Here is an 18,329-nt window from a genome sequence, read left to right as displayed (position 1 = left end):
CTTTATGAAATGCTGCTTGTGCGTCTTCACACCAATGTAGATATGTATTCCTATAAAACACAGGACTCGCACCAAATGATTTAATCCTTTATCTAAACCACTTTAGAAAAAAATTAATAAAACATACTGATTTACAAAAATGTCCTTTTCCAGGCCACAAACCCGAGGCGCAAGCTTTGGAAAGTGCTCACCTTACCCACTCGCCCACACAAGCCTGCCATAGCAGATGTAACACCTATTGTGCATGTCATGTCTAGAGTGCGTCTTTACACCGTGTACAGTATAATGTCAATAGCTGTTTATAGTGTAATAATGCTGGGTATTATAGCATGGAGTGGAAGGGATGTGGAAAGTGCAAATCAATGCATAAAGTTGAGCAAAGTACACCTGAAATTATCTCTCTTTATGAAAAACTGCTCGTGCCTTTCACGGATCACCGTCCACCGCTATAGTAATGTATTCAGTACTTTAGTTTTCATCCATGGAGCATTCGCCACCCAGCGGTTAAACTGTGTACTGCATGGCGTGTAGTCTTTCTTGGTATACAGTACACCACGCCATAACGCGTATTTACATTGCTGCTGCAAGAAATCCAGAATTGCGCGCTATGAGCAAAGATGTAGCACCAATATAAAGGGTGATTCAGACACAGTTTGGGGGTGAGCAGAGACATGCTACTGGGAATAAAAAAACGCTCATACTGAACGTGGATAGATTTACTGTGTACTAGGGCAAGCGCTCTGCGGGAACAGAGGATCAAAAGTACATATTCAACTGGCTTTGTTGTAACTGGTGCCTTAACGTTTGCCCACGTTTGTTTAGTTTTCTTCTAGCAGGGCTGCTCCTCCCAGCATTTGTGGTTAGGTTAATTGAGATGGCTATTATTATATTGCACATTGCTCAAGAAACAAATTTATTGTATGAGGGGTTCCTTATATGTAATAGTGTTTTGTCTGACCTGGCTTTTGTAAGGTTCTGCACTTAATAAGGATGTGTTAACTGAATACATGTGTTCAGCATATTTATTCATTTTGAGAAGAAATTGTTTGCCAGAAGCCAATTGTGTTTGAAGGAACATGTACAAGTAAATTATATCTAACTAAAAATGTTCTCATGTCTTCTAGGTTTCACAGATAACACTGGAGTCCTAAGTGAACTGTGCGCCACCATTTCTCGACTTTGTGTGCGTAATGAGTTTTGTCAAGATGTGGTTGACTTGGGTGGACTGAACTTTATGGTGGCGCTACTAGCCGACTGCATCGACCATCAGGTAATGATCAGTCACCTCTGTCTTATTACTGAGAATAATTACATGGCTATATTTAGAGTTTGCTGCTACCCTTGGCACTGTGAGTGAATGTACCAATAATAGTGTTAATTATAGGTCCAACGCTGGGCAGGGAGCCGGACCTTAAAAAGGGGCATTGTCGCATGCGCCCAAAAAGGGTCATGGCCACGAGAAAAAGGAGCTCATCCTTAAGACGCGCACCCTTTTCATCATTCTTGGGGGTGTGGCCAACACTTACGGATATGTGCACAGCATATATTCACCGGCGGTGATCGCTGCACGACAATTTTTTCCCACCGCGGGAAACTGCAACCTGTGGGTGGGGACGGCATCCGGCACACCCAGCAGGCTGTTTCAGCAGGGCGCCAGCAGGTAGGGCAGGGCGCATTTTGCCGTTTTAAAATCGGGAAGGGCGTGGCGCCATGCTAAAGCAGCCTAGCGAGAAGACTACCCACATATGCTAATGTCCTTCTAATCAAAAACGCCTCCCTCTGCAATTTTAAAGGAAAAAAGTACAGTATTTTTCCTTCTATGCACATTACAGGGCTTATCCAGAATGGCAGACAAGTCTATTTTGCGGACAGATCTTGCAATATTTAGCACTGCTCTGTAGCTGAGACTACTCATCTAGGAGTGATTCAGAGCCATAAGCATTTCATTCCCATCTCCACTTGCAGCTGAATGGTTGTAACTGCGTGGTAATAGGACAAAGTTTAGTGAGGGCATATAGATATAATTATGAGCTGTATTGTGTGCATGCAGAGATATGTCTGATTTCAGGCTGATCTCTTGCTTAAGTTATAGGGCTGGTTGTGTGTGTGTGTGTGTGTGTGTGTGTGTCAGTAATGATGATGGCTGTTTGCACAAGCAAGTGGATGGGGGCAGGGCAGTACAACTCTGCAATATCCGCATTTGGTACCGCGCATGTTGTGCAAGTGTAATTGCAGCCGACCTGCGTGCGACTCTGAATCGGCCTGTGTATTGCGTGTCTTACCAGCTCATCATGTTTACGTTGTTGTCTGTCACTGGCCACCTAGAATAGTAACTGGTACATCATAAGCAAAATTGATGCATTAGTAAAATCAAACCTTTATTGCAGGAGTGGGGAACCTTTTTTCTGCTGAGGGCCATTTTGATACATATAACATTATTTGCTGGCCATGCCCCTCCATGTGACGTCACTCGGGGCGGGGCCACAATTGCCGGTGATTACAGCAATGCCTCCGGGGAGCTGTAAGGGCAGCGGTGTGACAGTCTGAAGCACCCTAAGAACGCTCCAGGTGGCACTGCTGCATATATTCTGGCTGCAGGGTGTCATTCTAGGACCCGGCTAGCAGAAAAAACCCAGAGGGCCAGACCAAATGATTCCACGGGCCTTATACTGCCCATGGGCCTGAGGTTCCCCATCCCTGCTTTATTGAAACAAGTTCACTCTAGGTTACAAAAATCACATCTATAAGCGATATGGTATTTATATTCTGTGTATTGTTATCAGGAGCTTGTAAAGCAAGTATTGAGTGCTGTGAGAGCCATTGCTGGAAATGATGATGTAAAAGATGCCATTGTGAACTCTGGCGGGACAGATCTGATTGTCCTTGCAATGACCAGGCACATCTGCAATGCCCAGGTAATTTTTTTCCTATGTAAAACTATAAAAATATTTAACTTTTTCTCTAAAAATACACTTCTGTTATTTAACATTTATTTCTCATGTTATTTATACCGGTAATACCATATCAAATTACTGCAACATGTCAGTCGGGATAGACGTAAGCTTTACATAACTGAAGCCTTTGCTTTGTGTTTTTTCCAGCCACTACTAGTGTTTCTGAAAATTGCTTTCTGCCACTCAGAGCATTTATAAGCTGCCATAAACCCATTATATCACAGATTATTGCATGAAACATAGCATTCAATGGGATACACTTTTCCTGTTCCTTCAGTTGTCAAAAACCTGAATGCTACATTATGTGCGACAGAGAAAAACATGTTTCCTGTTCAAATCTTTGACCATCACACTAGAATCGTCTCACATGTTACGACTGGAGAAAAATGCTGTTCATAAAGCCTTAATGAGACACCAGCCTTTATTACACTGATTAGTAAAGAACATCTTGATCACAAATAACATCACAGTAAATCATATTGTGTGATGTGCTTTACTTTAACTGTTCATTGAATTCAGTAAGTAACTTGTTGCAGCATTATTGCCCTCAAGCACAATGCAAGTAATGTACGAATAATCTATTCTGTGTCTCCTAAGGCAGGGGTTCCCAAACTTTCTTGAATCACGGTGCCCTATAGTATCAGCATTATTTTCACGGCACCCCTAAGCCAAAAACTTTTTGGGGTGGTGGATAGGGTTGTGCTTCTGTTTGCACACACATTTTTTGATAGGCAAAACCAGTGCTTATGGCTGCCAATTACACTGTTCATAAAAAATTGTATTTGGTACCAGACCACCAACCCAAGTCACCCCTGCAAGTGCCCTGGGGTGCCCAAGGGTGCCAAGGCATCCAGTTTGGGAATCATTGTCCTAAGGCAATGTATCAGTGAAAAATAAAAGGAGTTATTTCCTTGTTAATAATAACAACATGCTTACACCTATATGTTCATATTCTAATTTGTATCCGGATTCTATAAATTAATTTCCATTTAGCAGTGACTAGAAGTCATCCTCATTTGTTACCATGACTCTGCATAGCCTCACTGGTGTATACTAGGCTGTGTGCACCTGCATGATGAAGGCAGCACAGAAAACATTTATTCATATTGGCAGTGTTTTTCCCTTGACATGCTGAATTCATAGTGAAAACTGGAATGCACCATGAACTCATGAATGTATGTGCTAAAGGTGTAATTTGATAGGGGACAATGATTCATTTTCCAAAGGAGATGTATAAAGCCTTCTAAAGAGTGAAGAAGTTGCCAAGGCCAATGTAGTCTGTTTTATTCCTGTGGAGGCCAATGTAGTGTGTTTTTATTCCTGTGGAGGCCAATGTAGTGTGTTTTTATTCCTGTGGAGGCCAATGTAGTGTGTTTTATTCCTGTGGAGGCCAATGTAGTGTGTTTTATTCCTGTGGAGGCCAATGTAGTGTATTTTATTCCTGTGGAGGCCAATGTAGTGTGTTTTATTCCTGTGGAGGCCAATGTAGTCTGTTTTATTCCTGTGGAGGCCAATGTAGTCTGTTTTATTCCTGTGGAGGCCAATGTAGTCTGTTTTATTCCTGTGGAGGCCAATGTAGTGTGTTTTTTTATGTGGGAGCCAATGTAGTGTGTATTTTTTATGTGGGAGCCAATATGTATGTTTCTACTTCAGGGTCCATAGGGTATCCACAGGATACCTTGGGGTATAGGTGTGACGTCAGTCGCAGGGCACCAAAGAGTTAAGCTTTCAGCCTCCCAGGATGCACTAGGTCCCCCTCCTATACCCCGCCCCCGGGCCAAGGCACCTCAGTTTAGTTTGGTGCCCGGCCGGAGTCGGGTGCACCTGTTGGAGTGGGGGCTAGAAGACCCCCTGAAGCTTTTTCTTCATGCAGCTGTGGCTTCACATCTGGATGAACAGCATGGACAGTCAGTCCTGACGTCCATGCTGTCTTCCCTACACCCCGCCGGTACCAGAACGCCGGTACTGATCCGGGGATGCTGGTGGGCGTCTGGGGTCACAGCTAGCGGTGACCCCAGATGCTCCGGACCATGGCCGGATTCAAGGGGGACAGAGGTAAGCAGCGGGGTCCCGCGGTGGGTCCCCGCTGATCACATGGTCCTAAGTCCCCAGGCAGGGGGCTTCCTGGGGACTGGCTGCAGCGTGGAGCCAGGCGACCAACCTGCGCTTCCACTACCCCCTGGGACAGCGGACCGCAGCAGAGCGGTAGCGCTGCGGCGTCCCAGGGGTTAAATGCATGCCAGGGGAGCGCGCCTTCCCTGTCTCACAGCCGGCGCCTCCCCAGCTGCACACAGCCCTCTCTGCACTGTGCTGACTGGTCCTGTGTCAGCGCTCCTCCCCCAGGCCAGCTTCTCTCTGCTCCTCGGCGGCCATCTTCTCTGCAACGCATGGTGAACGCTGCTGGAAGCCTGGAAGGAAGCATCGTGGTCTGGGTCCCCCCGCATACCTCTCCTCCGCTGTGGCTCAGGTCTGTGTATGCAGCGTTGTGTCCTACCAGGCCCTGTGTCTGTGTAGTTGAGTGATCAGCGCTGTTAGTGCAGGAATTGTTATTTCTCTGCATTGTATGTGACTGTGCTAGCGCTGCTGCCTGTAACTTTATCTTCTCAAAACTGTCAGCTTTATTACTGTCCCTGTTCTTTCTGCTAAAGCCCTTGCAGTGCGGTGCTGCAGGGTGGTCTCTCGCCTATTTAATACTTAATTGGTGAGAGAGGTCACATACGTGGTGCCATCATGTCTGAAAGTGATTTTCCCCTCCGGCTACAGTGTACCACGTGCAAAGTACCGTTAGCGGAGGGGGAGGGTAGTGCGGAGGGCCTTTGCCGGCAGTGTTTGTCCATGGCGCGGCCTATTACGGTTACAGCACCGGTACAGGAGCCGCCCTGGGCTTGTTTCGCTCAGGCGTTAACAGCTTTAGTGGGCCAGTTAGCTCCGCAGCCCGCGTTTACTCCGATGGGTTTGTCCCAGCAGTCTGTGGTGTCGTCACCCATGCAGGGGTTCCCACGACAATTGGTGGTACCCCACAGTCTCCCTATTTCCCCGCTCCCGGGTTCTCAGGAGCCAGCGTGGGTTAACTCCCTGACGAGTTCTGTACAGCACTTGTCGGATGTGTTGCAAGGGGAGTCTGTGATGCGGCCTCATAAAAGGCCGGTGGCGTCTCTGTCCGCTCCTTATGAGGATGACGAAGGGACGTCTGATGATGGGGAGATTCTGGATCCTTACGATCAGGAACCTCTCCATACTAAGGACGCTGATGCTAAGTCCAAAGTATATATTCCTGGACTTATTCGGGCGGTCCGCACAGCCTTGGTGATTGAGGACGAAGTTCCCCCAGCGGCTAAATCTAAGTATGCCTTTTTCAAAGATGTGAAGGGCGCTGCCACAGTATTTCCTCTTTCGGGTCAGTTGGTGGACCATTTAGAGGAGGCGTGGAAACAACCTGGCAAAAGATACCAGCCGCAGAGACGCCTGGCGGTGGCTTATCCGTTCGCGGATAATTATTTTGCTAAGTGGGAATCCCCTCCACAGGTGGATTCTCACGTGACCCGTCTTGTCCGTAGTGCCACATTGCCGATGCCATCCATGTCCTCCCTTAAGGATGCTACGGACCGCAAGGTAGAAATCTGCCTGAAGTCCGCTTATTCCCTTGCAGGGGGGGCAGCACGGCCGGCTATGGCCATTTGCTGGGTTGCCAGAGCGATGGAGCGCTGGGCGGATTCATTAGAGGCTTCTTTTGAATCCGACTGTCCGGCCGAACAGGCGGAGTTGATTGGCAATCTCCATGATTCGGCCACCTACATCAACGAGGCGGCTCTAGACATTAGTACTCTGGTGTCTAGAATTTCTTCAGCAGCGGTAGCTGCTCGTCGCACCTTGTGGCTGCGATCCTGGAAGGCGGACGCAGATTCCAAGAAAGGTCTGGAAGCGTTGCCGTTTACCGGAGAAGTTCTCTTCGGTCCGGATCTGGATAAGATTGTGGCCACGCTGGCGGCAGCCAAATCTGCTTGTCTCCCGTCGGCCGCTGCTCCTTCTGGTTCTGGACCATCGTCCTTTCGGTCATCTAGGGCCCAGGGCAGGCCCAAACCACAGTCGTTTCCTCGACAGGCTGGAGTACCAGACGTCCGGCCCCCAAGCCAGATGACAAGCCTGCGGCCTGACGGTCCGGGCCTCCCTTTGGGGGATCCCAGGGTGGGAGGCCGCCTGCTACAGTTCGCCCAGTGTTGCTCGACCACTACGACAGACACTTGGGTTCTGGAGGTGGTTTCCCACGGATACGCCCTCTCCTTCCGGCACAGACCCCCGGCTCGATTCTTCACCACGGGTCTACCATCAGACTGGAACAAGGCTACGGAGCTGCGGAAGGTATTGCACACTATGCTCCAGGCTGGAGTTATAGAGCCTGTTCCATTCTCCCAGAGGGGCCAGGGTTTCTATTCAAATCTATTTTTGGTACAGAAACCCAATGGGTCATATCGTCCGATTCTCAACCTCAAAGCACTCAACAAGTCTTTGCGGGTCCCGAAGTTTCGGATGGAGACCCTAAGGTCCATCATTCTGGCGCTGGAACCTGGGGACTACATGGTGTCATTGGACATACAGGACGCTTACCTGCATGTCCCTATTCTTTTGCGCCATCAACAGTTCCTCCGGTTTGCAATCCGCAGCGACCACTTCCAGTTTCGGGCGTTACCTTTTGGCCTGGCGACAGCACCACGTGTTTTCACCAAGGCGATGGCGGTCATGGCTTCTCTGCGGCTGCAGGGAGTCCGCATGTTGCCGTACTTGGACGACCTGTTATTGGTGGCAGGATCTCCAGAGCTCCTGTTACACCACTTGGACCTGACCATTGCGCTGCTGCAACGGCACGGCTGGCTAATCAACTGGCAGAAGTCCACTCTAATCCCGTCTCGGAGGATTCTGCATCTTGGAGCCTTATTGGACTCGGGACAGCAAAGGATCTTCGTGACGGAGGACAAGATCTCTGCTTTACAGTCAAGGGTGCGCAGTTGTCTGCACAGCCGCCGGGTGTCCTTACACTCGGTGATGAGGTTACTGGGCTCCATGGTGTCGGTGTTCGACATGGTGGAATACGCCCAGTTTCACTCCAGACCTCGGCAGCACCTGATCCTGTCCAAATGGAACGGGCTGCCTCAGTCTCTGAAGTCCCAGACGATTGTGCTCACCCCGGAGGTTCGCCTGTCCCTTGCGTGGTGGTTAAAGACGACCCACCTCAACAAGGGACGTCCGTTCTGGGTTCCAAATTGGGTCCTGTTGACAACGGACGCCAGTCTTCGGGGCTGGGGAGCAGTTTCGGGTCCACACTTGTTCCAGGGCAGGTGGACGCCGACAGAAGCGGAGCTTCCAATAAATATCTTGGAACTCCGTGCGGTCTTCAATGCTCTCCAGCAGGCACAGCGGTTTCTCCAGGGTCACCCGGTGCAGGTCCAGTCGGACAACGCTACCACCGTGGCCTACATAAACAGGCAAGGAGGAACTCGCAGTCGTGCGGCTCTCGTAGAGGTCTCTCGGATCCTGGTTTGGGCGGAGCGCAATCTTCCGGCCATATCAGCGGTCTTCATCCCGGGAGTGCTAAATTGGGAGGCGGGACGTTCATCTGGGGGAATGGTCCCTGCACCCGGACGTTTTTCAACTACTGGTGGACAGGTGGGGTCTTCCAGAAATCGACCTCATGGCGTCCCGGCACAACAACAAGTTGCCGGTGTACGGGTCTCGCACAAGAGACGAAGGGGCGTCTCTGGTGGATGCTCTGTCCGTCCGGTGGACGTTCCGGTTCGCATACCTGTTCCCTCCGGTATCCCTTCTTCCACGGTTAATCCGGAAATTCAAACAGGAAGGAGGGACGCTCCTGTTGATAGCTCCCGCGTGGCCCAGACGGCACTGGTTCTCAGACCTTCAGGGTCTGTCCGGGGACAGTCCTCTGCGGTTGCCGCTACGACCGGACCTTCTGTCTCAGGGTCCTTGCCTTCACCCGGACCTGACTCGGCTGTCTTTGACGGCGTGGCTGTTGAGACGGCCATGCTGAGGTCCCGGGGGTTTTCCAGCTCTGTGGTGCGTACCATGTTACGAGCTCGGAAACCGTCTTCCGCGAGGATATACCATCGCGTGTGGCATACGTTCTTCCAGTGGTGTCGACCGAGAGGTTATGCACCGCTGGAGTTTTGTCTGTCTCGGATTCTCGCCTTCCTGCAAGCGGGACTAGATCATGGGCTTCGCCTTGCTTCTTTGAAGGTACAGGTTTCGTCCCTATCTGTCTGGTTTCACCGTAGGATTGCTACAATCCCGGATGTGCGCACATTTATGCAAGGTGTTCTCCGTATTCAGCCACCCTTTGTTCCACCTGTGGCGCCTTGGGATTTGGCTGTGGTCCTGTGGGCTCTCCAAGGACCGCCGTTTGAACCACTGGGCTCAGTGGATATTAAATGGCTAACAGCTAAGACTGTTTTCCTTCTGGCCATTGCTTCGGCCAGACGTGTTTCTGAGTTAGGGGCTCTTTCTTGTAGACCCCCTTTCTTGGTTTTTCACGGGAACAGGGCAGTGCTCTGCACTCGGCCCGAGTTTCTTCCCAAAGTTGTTTCCCAGTTTCATGTTAACGAGGAAATAGTTGTTCCGGCCTTTAACTCACCGGGTCTTTCCGTGGGTGAGGCCTCTTTGGATGTTGTGCGGGCCTTAAGGACTTATGTTGACCGCACTTCTTCGTTTAGGAAGTCGGACGCTTTGTTTGTCCTCTATGGCTTCCGTAAAAAGGGTTGGCCTGCTTCAAAGCAAACTTTGGCAGCCTGGATCCGTATGGCTATTTCTGAAGCTTATCTTCATGAAGGCCTACCGGTCCCTCCTTCTCTGAAGGCTCATTCCACTAGGTCTGTGGGTCCTTCGTGGGCAGCTCGACGTGGTGCCTCGGCAGTTCAGATCTGCAAGGCTGCTACGTGGTCTTCTGTCCATACCTTCGTGAGGTATTACAGGTTTGACACCTTCGCCTCTCAGGATGCTTCCTTCGGGCGGCGGATTCTCCTTTCTGCACAGGAGCGTCCCCACCCTTAAAGGATACTGCTTTGGGACATCCCCAAGGTATCCTGTGGATACCCTATGGACCCTGAAGTAGAAAATATGAGATATGGTAAGAACTTACCCTTGTTATCTCTATTTCTACAAAGTCCATAGGGTTCCACAGGACTCCCGCCCTGTCGCACCTGTGCTGCAGATGGGCTTTGCTCTGGTCACCGGTTTTCCGTCTCCCTCTGGTGAGAATGTGATTCTTGTATGTGTCCAGATCTTTGTTCTCTCTCTTCCTTCTCCTCCTCCGGCCTATGGCTTGGTAACTAACTGAGGTGCCTTGGCCCGGGGGCGGGGTATAGGAGGGGGACCTAGTGCATCCTGGGAGGCTGAAAGCTTAACTCTTTGGTGCCCTGCGACTGACGTCACACCTATACCCCAAGGTATCCTGTGGAACCCTATGGACTTCGTAGAAATAGAGATAACAAGGGTAAGTTCTTACCATATCTCATATTTTTTTCATGGGTCTTGCACGCCGCATCACCGGATGGTGTGCCTTGGCAATTGTGAAATCTTGCGTAGTGTGCCTCGCGTTGAAAAAGGTTAAAAATCACTGCTCTAGTGTGTATGCCCCTTAAGTGAAAAAAAAAAATCCCTACACTGCTACAATTTTATCTCACAAGCATTTGCACAGTTATTGTACAAAACAATTGAATCAGTAAACATATGAATGCTATATTAGGAAGCCAAAATAATTCCCCAATATTTTTATAATAGCAATATCTCAGAATGTGCTATTTCAGACACTTTCATGTAAGTATCTGAAGTAAATGATCTTCTCTGCCCTTAGATCTGTGATCAGGGCTGTGCTGCCCTTGCTATGTTAGCTCTGCGTAAGCCAGAAAACTGTAAAGTCATCATGGAAGGTGGCGGAGCTTTGGTTGCACTGCAAGCAATGAAGGCACATCCTAAGGACGCGGGTGTACAGGTAACAATAAACCCAAAATTCTCCTGCCCACAAAACAAAAACAATGATATCATGTTTTTAGTATTTGTCATCCTAGCCACTCCCTTATGACTTATCATATGGTTATGTCCCCAAGCTCCTGTATTGTGAGAGGATGAGTACACCTCAGTAAGATAGCTAGGAGAGCTCTGGGAGGAGGCAAAGGAATAATGGGAAGAGAATGGAAGCAATGTCAGCTTTGTTAAATGGTGGTTGTCGCAGAAGTTGGTCCATAAACTGAATTACAAGCACTGAACCCATTACACTGAATCGGCTCTTGCAGATGAGAAGTACATTACTGTTTATTAATTGCAAACAGTTGAACAGATGAAAAAATCCTAACAATTGTATACTAGTTGATAATCCTTAGCAAAAATCTACAGTCACATAACATGGTAATCGGTTGGGTAATCTCTCCTTTTTATTGTTGCCACATTCCTTTAAGATATTTAATCTAGCTGAGTAAGCAGTAGTGCCAATTCAATTTGGTCTTCTTTTTGGATGGTACACAGCAGCCCTGAGTGGCACAGTCAGGCAAGGGTTATTATTTAATTTATTCAGCAGCCCCAGTTGAGTTAGTCTAATAGCAAATGGGAAAATTGTCATTTCCATAACACTTGGACAGCTTGATGCTTCCAACATTATTAGTGGTCACTTTATACCTGTACAGTACAGCCATGGCCAGAAGTTTTGAGTATTGGTTTTCACAAAGTCTGCTGCTTCAGTTTTTATGATGGCAATTTGCATATACTCCAGAATGTCATGAAGAGTGATCAGATGAATTGCAATTAATTGCAAAGTCCCTCTTTGCTATGACAATGATGTTAATCCAGAAAACATTTCCACTGCATTTCAGCCCTGCCACAAAAGGACCAACTGACATCATATCAGTGATTTCTCTCGTTCACACAGATGATAGTGTTGACAAGAACAAGAACTCAATCATTGTCATGCTGATTGAGTTAGAATAACAGACTGGGAGCTTTAAAAGGAGGGTGTAGCTTGAAATCATTGTTCTTCCTCTGTTAACCATGGTTTCCTGCATGGAAACATGTGCAGTCATTATTGCTTTGCACAAAAAGGGCTTCACAGGCAAGGATATTGCTGCTAATAAGATTGCACCTAAATCAACCATTTATCGGATCATCAAGAACTTCAAGGAGAGAGGTTCAATAGTTGTGAAGACGGCTTCAGGGTGCCCAAGAACGTCCAGCAAGCGCCAGGATAGTCTCCTAAAGTTGATTCAGCTGTGGGATCGGTTTGCTCAGAAATGGCAGCAGGCAGGTGTGAGTACATCTTCACGCACAGTAAGGCAAAGACTTTTGGAGGATGGCCTGGTGTCAAGAAGGGCAGCAAAGAAGCCACTTCTCTCCAGGAAAAACATCAGGGACAGACTGGTATTCTGCAAAAGGTACAGGGTTTGGACTGCTGAGGACTGGGGTAAAGTTATTTTCTCTGTTGAATCCCCTTTCAGATTGTTTGGGACATCTGGAAAAACGCTTGTCCAGAGAAGGAAAGGTGAGCGTTACCGTCAGTCGTGTGTCATGCCAACAGTAAAGCATCCTGAGACCATTCATGTGTGGGGTTGCTTCTCAGCCAAGGGAGTGGGATCACTCACAATTTTGCACACAGCCATGAATAAAGAATGGTACCAAAACATTCTCCAAGAGCAACTTCTCCCAACCATCCAAGAACAGTTTGGTGAGGAACAATGCCTTTTCCAGCATGAGGGATCACCTTGTCATAAGGCAAAAGTAATAACTAAGTGGCTCGGAGAAGAAAACATCGAAATTCCCTAGACCTTAATCCCATTGAGAACTTGTGGTCAATGCTCAAGAGGCTGGTGGACAAACAAAAACCCACAAATTCTGACAGGCTTCAAGCCTTAATTAGGCAAGAATGGGCGGCCATCAGTCAGTATGTGGCCCAGAAGTTGATTGACAGCATGCCAGGGCGAATTACAGAGGTCTTGAAAAAGAAGGGTCAACACAATATAAGCCTTTGACACTTATGAAATGCTTGTAATTTTACTTCAGTATACCGTGGTAACATCTGACAAAAAGGTCTAAAAACACTGAAGCAGCAAACTTTGTAAAAATCAATACTTGTGTCATTCTCAAAATTTGTGGCCATGGCTGTATAATTCTGAGTGCTGTATCATCACTGTGATGTTTAATACAAAGTGAGCAAATATGTTTCCTTTGCCCAACTCTTCTAGCAGCAATACCTGCACATTCCTCAGTATTCAGTCCCGTCCCCTACCCCCAAAGGGTAGTTTCAGTAAGTATATTTTCTTTCTGTACAGGATTCAGAAAGAAACATCAGAATAGTTATTGTCAACAGTGATCTCCCGATGATGATGATGATCTGGCTTTTTTTTTTTTTGCCTATGTTACCCTGTGACCCTCTTGAGATGGTTTTTATTGCAATAATTTGATATGACTTGCTAGTACTTGGATGGGAGACCACCTGGAAACACCAGGTGCTGTAGGTAATAAGACTCCGGTATTTAAACGCCAGAAGGTGGTTAACGCTGAGTTTCCGAAGTCTGAGCAGCTTTCTGAATTCATGGGGGAAGCATGGAGTACTCCTAATAAACTGTTCCATGTTACGAACAGATTGGCATCTTTGTACCCTGTTCCACCTGGCGAATGTACTAAGTGGGAAGTCCCTTCTACTGTGGATGCTCAGGTGGCACATTTAGTCAGGAGCTCTACGTTGCCTATACTGTCCGCATCCTTCCTTAAGGATCCCACAGATCTTGAAGCCTGTCTTAAATCTGTGTTTTTCTTTGTCAGGAGCTGTTACCCAACCAGCTATGGCTGCGGCCTAGATATCCAAGGCATTAAGGGATGAACAGGGGCACTGGAAGATACTATACCAAATGCTACCAGAGAACAGCTGACCTATATCTCAGCTTTGATAGACGCTGGAATCCTGGCTTCTAGGGCATCAGCAACTTTGGTTAAATTGCTCATAGAGCCCGTTGGTTAAGGTCCTGGAAAACAGATGCGGGATTGAGGAAGGCCCTGGAAGCTCTGCTTTTCTCTGGAAACATACTATTTGGAGCAGAATTGGATAAGATACTGGCTACTCTGAAAGCCTCAAAATCTGCTGGTCTGCCATCAACAGCTACCTTTAAGCTTAGGCAGTCCTCTTTTCGGTCCTTTTGCCCTCAGGGAAAGGCAAAGGACAGCTTTTCTCCAGACAGTCTAGTTACCGCAGGACCAACACGCGACAAACCAAGAATCCTTGGTCTGTCAGACGTCCAGCTTCCAAGCCGGACGACAAACCTTCCGTCTGATGGGGCGGGCCTCCTCCTGGGGGATCTCGGGGTGGGAGGACGACTTCTTCAGTTTGCTAACACCCGGTGTCAAACTACAACAGACACCTGGGTCCAAGAAGGGGTCTCTCAAGGCTACGCCCTCACCTTCCTGAGGCGTCCTCCCCAGAAGTTTTTCTGTACAAAACACCCATCAGAGTCCATCAAGGCCTTGGCCATCCAGGAGGACATTCACTCTCTGCTGTGTTCAGGGGTGATAATCCCGGTTCCTTTGGCTCAGCAAGGAAGGCACTATTATCCCAATCTGTTTTTAATTCAGAAACCAAATGGCTCTCCCTATTCTGCATCTGGGAACCCTCAACACATTTATCCATGTGCCCAGGTTCCGTATGGAGACTCTCCAGTCAATTGTTCTGGCAGTAGAACCTGGGGATTTTAAGGTTTTCTTGGACATTCAGGGGGCGTATCTGCATATGCTTATTACGCCATCCCAACAACGATTGTCTTGCATTAACATTACCAATTTGAGGCACTACCTTTTGGTCTCAACGGCCCATCGGGTCTTTACCAAAATAATGGCAGTTATGACGGCCCACCCCAGGCATCAGGGAGTCAGATACAGCAATATTTGGATGACATCCTGATATTGGCACAGTCTCCAGCTGTGTTACAACACTATTTCCAACTGACCATTGCTTGCCTAAGGACGCACGGCTGGATCGTTAATTAGAAGAGGTCTTCCCTTATCTCCAATACAGCGGATGGTACATCTGGGGGCAATCCTGGCTTCTCAGGCACAGAGGGTATTTCTGCCAGGTGACAAGATTTCGGCCCTACAATTGCGGGTGAGCAAATTACTCTGCAATCAAAGATTAGCCATTGTCTCAGCGATGCAGGTCCTGGGGTCCATGGTATACACTTTCGACATGGTGGACTCCTGCTGGACTACCCTAATGCTCTCTTTGTCTACTTTTTGCAAAGTGGACTATAAAATCTGGTTAGAGGCCATTTTATTCACATTAGCTACTTTTATGTATATTGTTTGAATAAAGTTACTGTATTACACTATATGGAGTTTCTTATATGTTTATATGTACCTGGCTGTGACTGGTGATAGAGGAATATTAACGAGCACTATTTGAGATTGGGAGGCTCATGTGTCTACCTTGTTTGTAAACCATATCCTCTGGCAGGAAGTTATGATTTTTATAAGAACTTGACTATATTACCCTATGTGCGGTTTGTGTTTCTCTTTTTCTTGGGAGCAATAAGACACCTGGTTCCAAAGTGGAAAAGTCTTAAGGCGCATATCCACTACACAAGAAAAATGAGCGATTGAATGATTATTTTATCATTCAATCGTTCATTAATCGTGCAGTAATTATGCCGGCAACTACCAGCGATGCGCGTTCCGGCTGGACGTTGCCGTCATCTGTCTTCGCCTGAACATGCAGGCAAACCTGCCGATATTGACAGGTTTTGCATGTTCGGGGATGAGTGAGGGTGCCTGCATTGAATGACATATTGTTTAGTGTGAGCACATTATCCACTGCACAGGATGATGAACGATTATGATGTTGTAATCGTGCAGTCGTTCTACTCTCGTGTAGTGTATATGCACCTTTTAGTGTGGAGAACACCAACACCCTAAGAAGTTTTGTTGCATAGCGCCTGAGGATCAATTTTGGTGATATTCTATGTTTCTCAGGAATGCCCTCACTTTGCTCAACTCCTCCCAATGGCTAGTGCAAGTGTCGACTCTTCTGCAAAGTCCATAAATTTGCTCCAAGGCCCCATATGTTTGTTAGTTATCTAGGTACACCTGTGAAAATTGAGACTTACAACACCAAAGAGGTTTTTGCCCATTTTCTGTCACATAAATAAGGCCTGGTACTTCCAATTTTACGCTAACCAATATTTCCCACTTATCTTTGCCTCAGAAACAGGCCTGCATGGTGATCAGGAACCTGGTATCTCGCACTCAAGATTTCTCACAGCCTATCTTGGAAATGGGAGCAGAGTCTTTAATTCTTCAAGCCCGCAGCACTCACAAGGATTGCGATGATGTAGCGAAGGCAGCTCTGCGGGACCTTGGCTGTAAAATAGAGCTCCGAGAGCTGTGGACCGGCCAGAAAGGCAGTTTGGTGCACTAACTGCATTGTTTCTTAACCCTGTGATATAAAAATGGCGCTGGCAGCTTATAGGGGCATTTATTGCACCCTTACCTCATAAAATGAGCTTATTGGTCTGCATTTGATCCATGCTTTACAATTCTTATTTATTGTATTATTATTGTATAATGCCCCAATGCCTTTATTGTAATGTACACACTGCTTCTCATGCTGTTAGTATTCTTGTACTTCTCTATCAGGCAGAATTGAATTGGTTTACAGAACACTGTTTTTTCAGATTGCTTTATCTTGCCTTTTTTTGTTTTGTATATGGCACATCTATAACAATTATTTGTTGTATTAATAAGGTAGTAACCCAGTTGAATACTGTAACATAAAGGGAAAATATGAAGTAATGAAACCATTAACCATGCAACCTTACATAATCTGTTAACCTGTAGAAGGTCACGTACTTTAACTTTCTAGTTGTGAACTAGAAGTCAATGATTGATACAAATGGTAAGTTAATGTTTTCATTCAGTTTTATAGATCCGGAATCTCCTTCTGTACCTGTCAGTTTAAAAGTGTTGCACAGTAGTGAGGTAATATGTGGTAATGTGTATTACATTATCCACTCTAATGGTGCTAGAGACTCCCTTAGATAGCGATGTCATTTGCCGAATAATAAATAAGCAACGTAATTTTAACGCAATAGTATACAGTGACAAATTATTGAGTAATGTTGGCCATACAAGGGGACAATCCTGTTCAACTTGGGAGTCATCGGACAGTGTCACTGTTTCAGAGGTGGGTGATCAAATCAGATGTGATCAAGATGCCCATCTTTAGCCCACAAACACTGCTGTGTTAACCTATTTGCCGTATATTGGCTACAGAATAGAACCACCTTTGGGCACCTTAACCACTTAACTGACCATTTTATTTTTTTTTCTATTTTACCAAATGGCCCTCAAATTCTTCTTTTTTTTTAATTAAGTTAAAAACCTATTTTTAAAAAGAGAATTAAAATATTTTGTTGGAAAAAAAACAAACCTGCCTAGGAGGTGTCCCACTTCACCCCGTTTCCACAGGTCCCATTAAAAAATGACCTCCCACCCCAATTGGCAATAGATACCCCCAGTGGCAATGGCTTTCAATCAGTATTGCTCCCTTGCCACAGTGACCGGTTAATTTTTTTTTAACTAATTTAAAATGTGTTAATCCCCAAAATTTATTTAATTGGAACATTACACCCAACCCCCAAGGCTTCCCCCATGACATGTCTTCAGCAAATCTCTGTGAATGTTCTATAGAAGACCTGTGGATGAGTTTTAGTACTCTCATTTTTCACCAGAGAAAATGAGCAAGTTACTGCTTGTTAATGCTTTAGGTAACAAGTGGAACAATCTTTTATGGTTTATTGAGCTGTATACAGAGAGAACAACTACCGGTAATTCTGTCAGCTGACTTGTTGAAACATGGCTGTGTTTGCCAATAAAATATCCCATATAGCCTGCCCTAAATATACATTTTAATAAAAGTGGGCTGTACTCCCTTTTAGATGTTCTAGATGCTTATATATTACCACATATTACAAATGTGCTAGATATTTAGCAACATTTAGATAAAATGTCTGTTACAGTTCTGCACTGTTGCTGGTGATTACATTTTGCTTTGGTAAAATTAATGCTGAAATTTTGCTTTAAAAAATTTGACAGAGATTTTGCAATAAATTACCTGTAAGCCATGGTGAAGTCTTGTGTATACATTTGTCTGTTATGCTCTCTAAAACAAAGTTGAGATCATAGTTTTGTAAAAGGGAAGTGCTGAAACACAAAAATGACTGGTTGCTGGTAATGCTTTATACATCTCACAAGACTTATAATCAGTAGTGGTTTATAAGTGACTGTTCCTGTGGATTAAAAGTTACACATTATTTAGGCATTCAAGGCAATAATGCCAAACTG

At 46.4% G+C, this 18,329-nt stretch overlaps 1 protein-coding gene across 3 annotated transcripts in view; it reads left to right on the top strand.

Moving 5' to 3' along the window:
- The window catches only part of ARMC6 (armadillo repeat containing 6), a 72,531-nt gene extending 54,420 nt beyond the window's left edge, over window positions 1-18,111 (top strand). For all 3 annotated transcript variants that reach the window (XM_088478526.1, XM_088478527.1, XM_088478528.1), the window contains 4 exons: window positions 1,125-1,270; window positions 2,784-2,915; window positions 10,813-10,950; window positions 16,192-18,111. In XM_088478526.1, coding sequence (XP_088334652.1) covers window positions 1,125-1,270; window positions 2,784-2,915; window positions 10,813-10,950; window positions 16,192-16,404 — 629 coding nt within the window. In that variant the 3' untranslated portion in view covers window positions 16,405-18,111. The remainder of the gene's footprint in view (window positions 1-1,124; window positions 1,271-2,783; window positions 2,916-10,812; window positions 10,951-16,191) is intronic.
- The last annotated feature ends 218 nt before the right edge of the window (window positions 18,112-18,329 follow it).

The sequence above is a fragment of the Taudactylus pleione genome, unplaced genomic scaffold, assembly GCF_031769625.1.
Source record: "Taudactylus pleione unplaced genomic scaffold, aTauple2 ptg000214l, whole genome shotgun sequence".
NCBI classification, from domain to species: Eukaryota; Metazoa; Chordata; class Amphibia; order Anura; family Myobatrachidae; genus Taudactylus; species Taudactylus pleione.
Note: the sequence above shows the minus strand (reverse complement) of the source record. Positions and strands in the feature narration are given on the sequence as shown.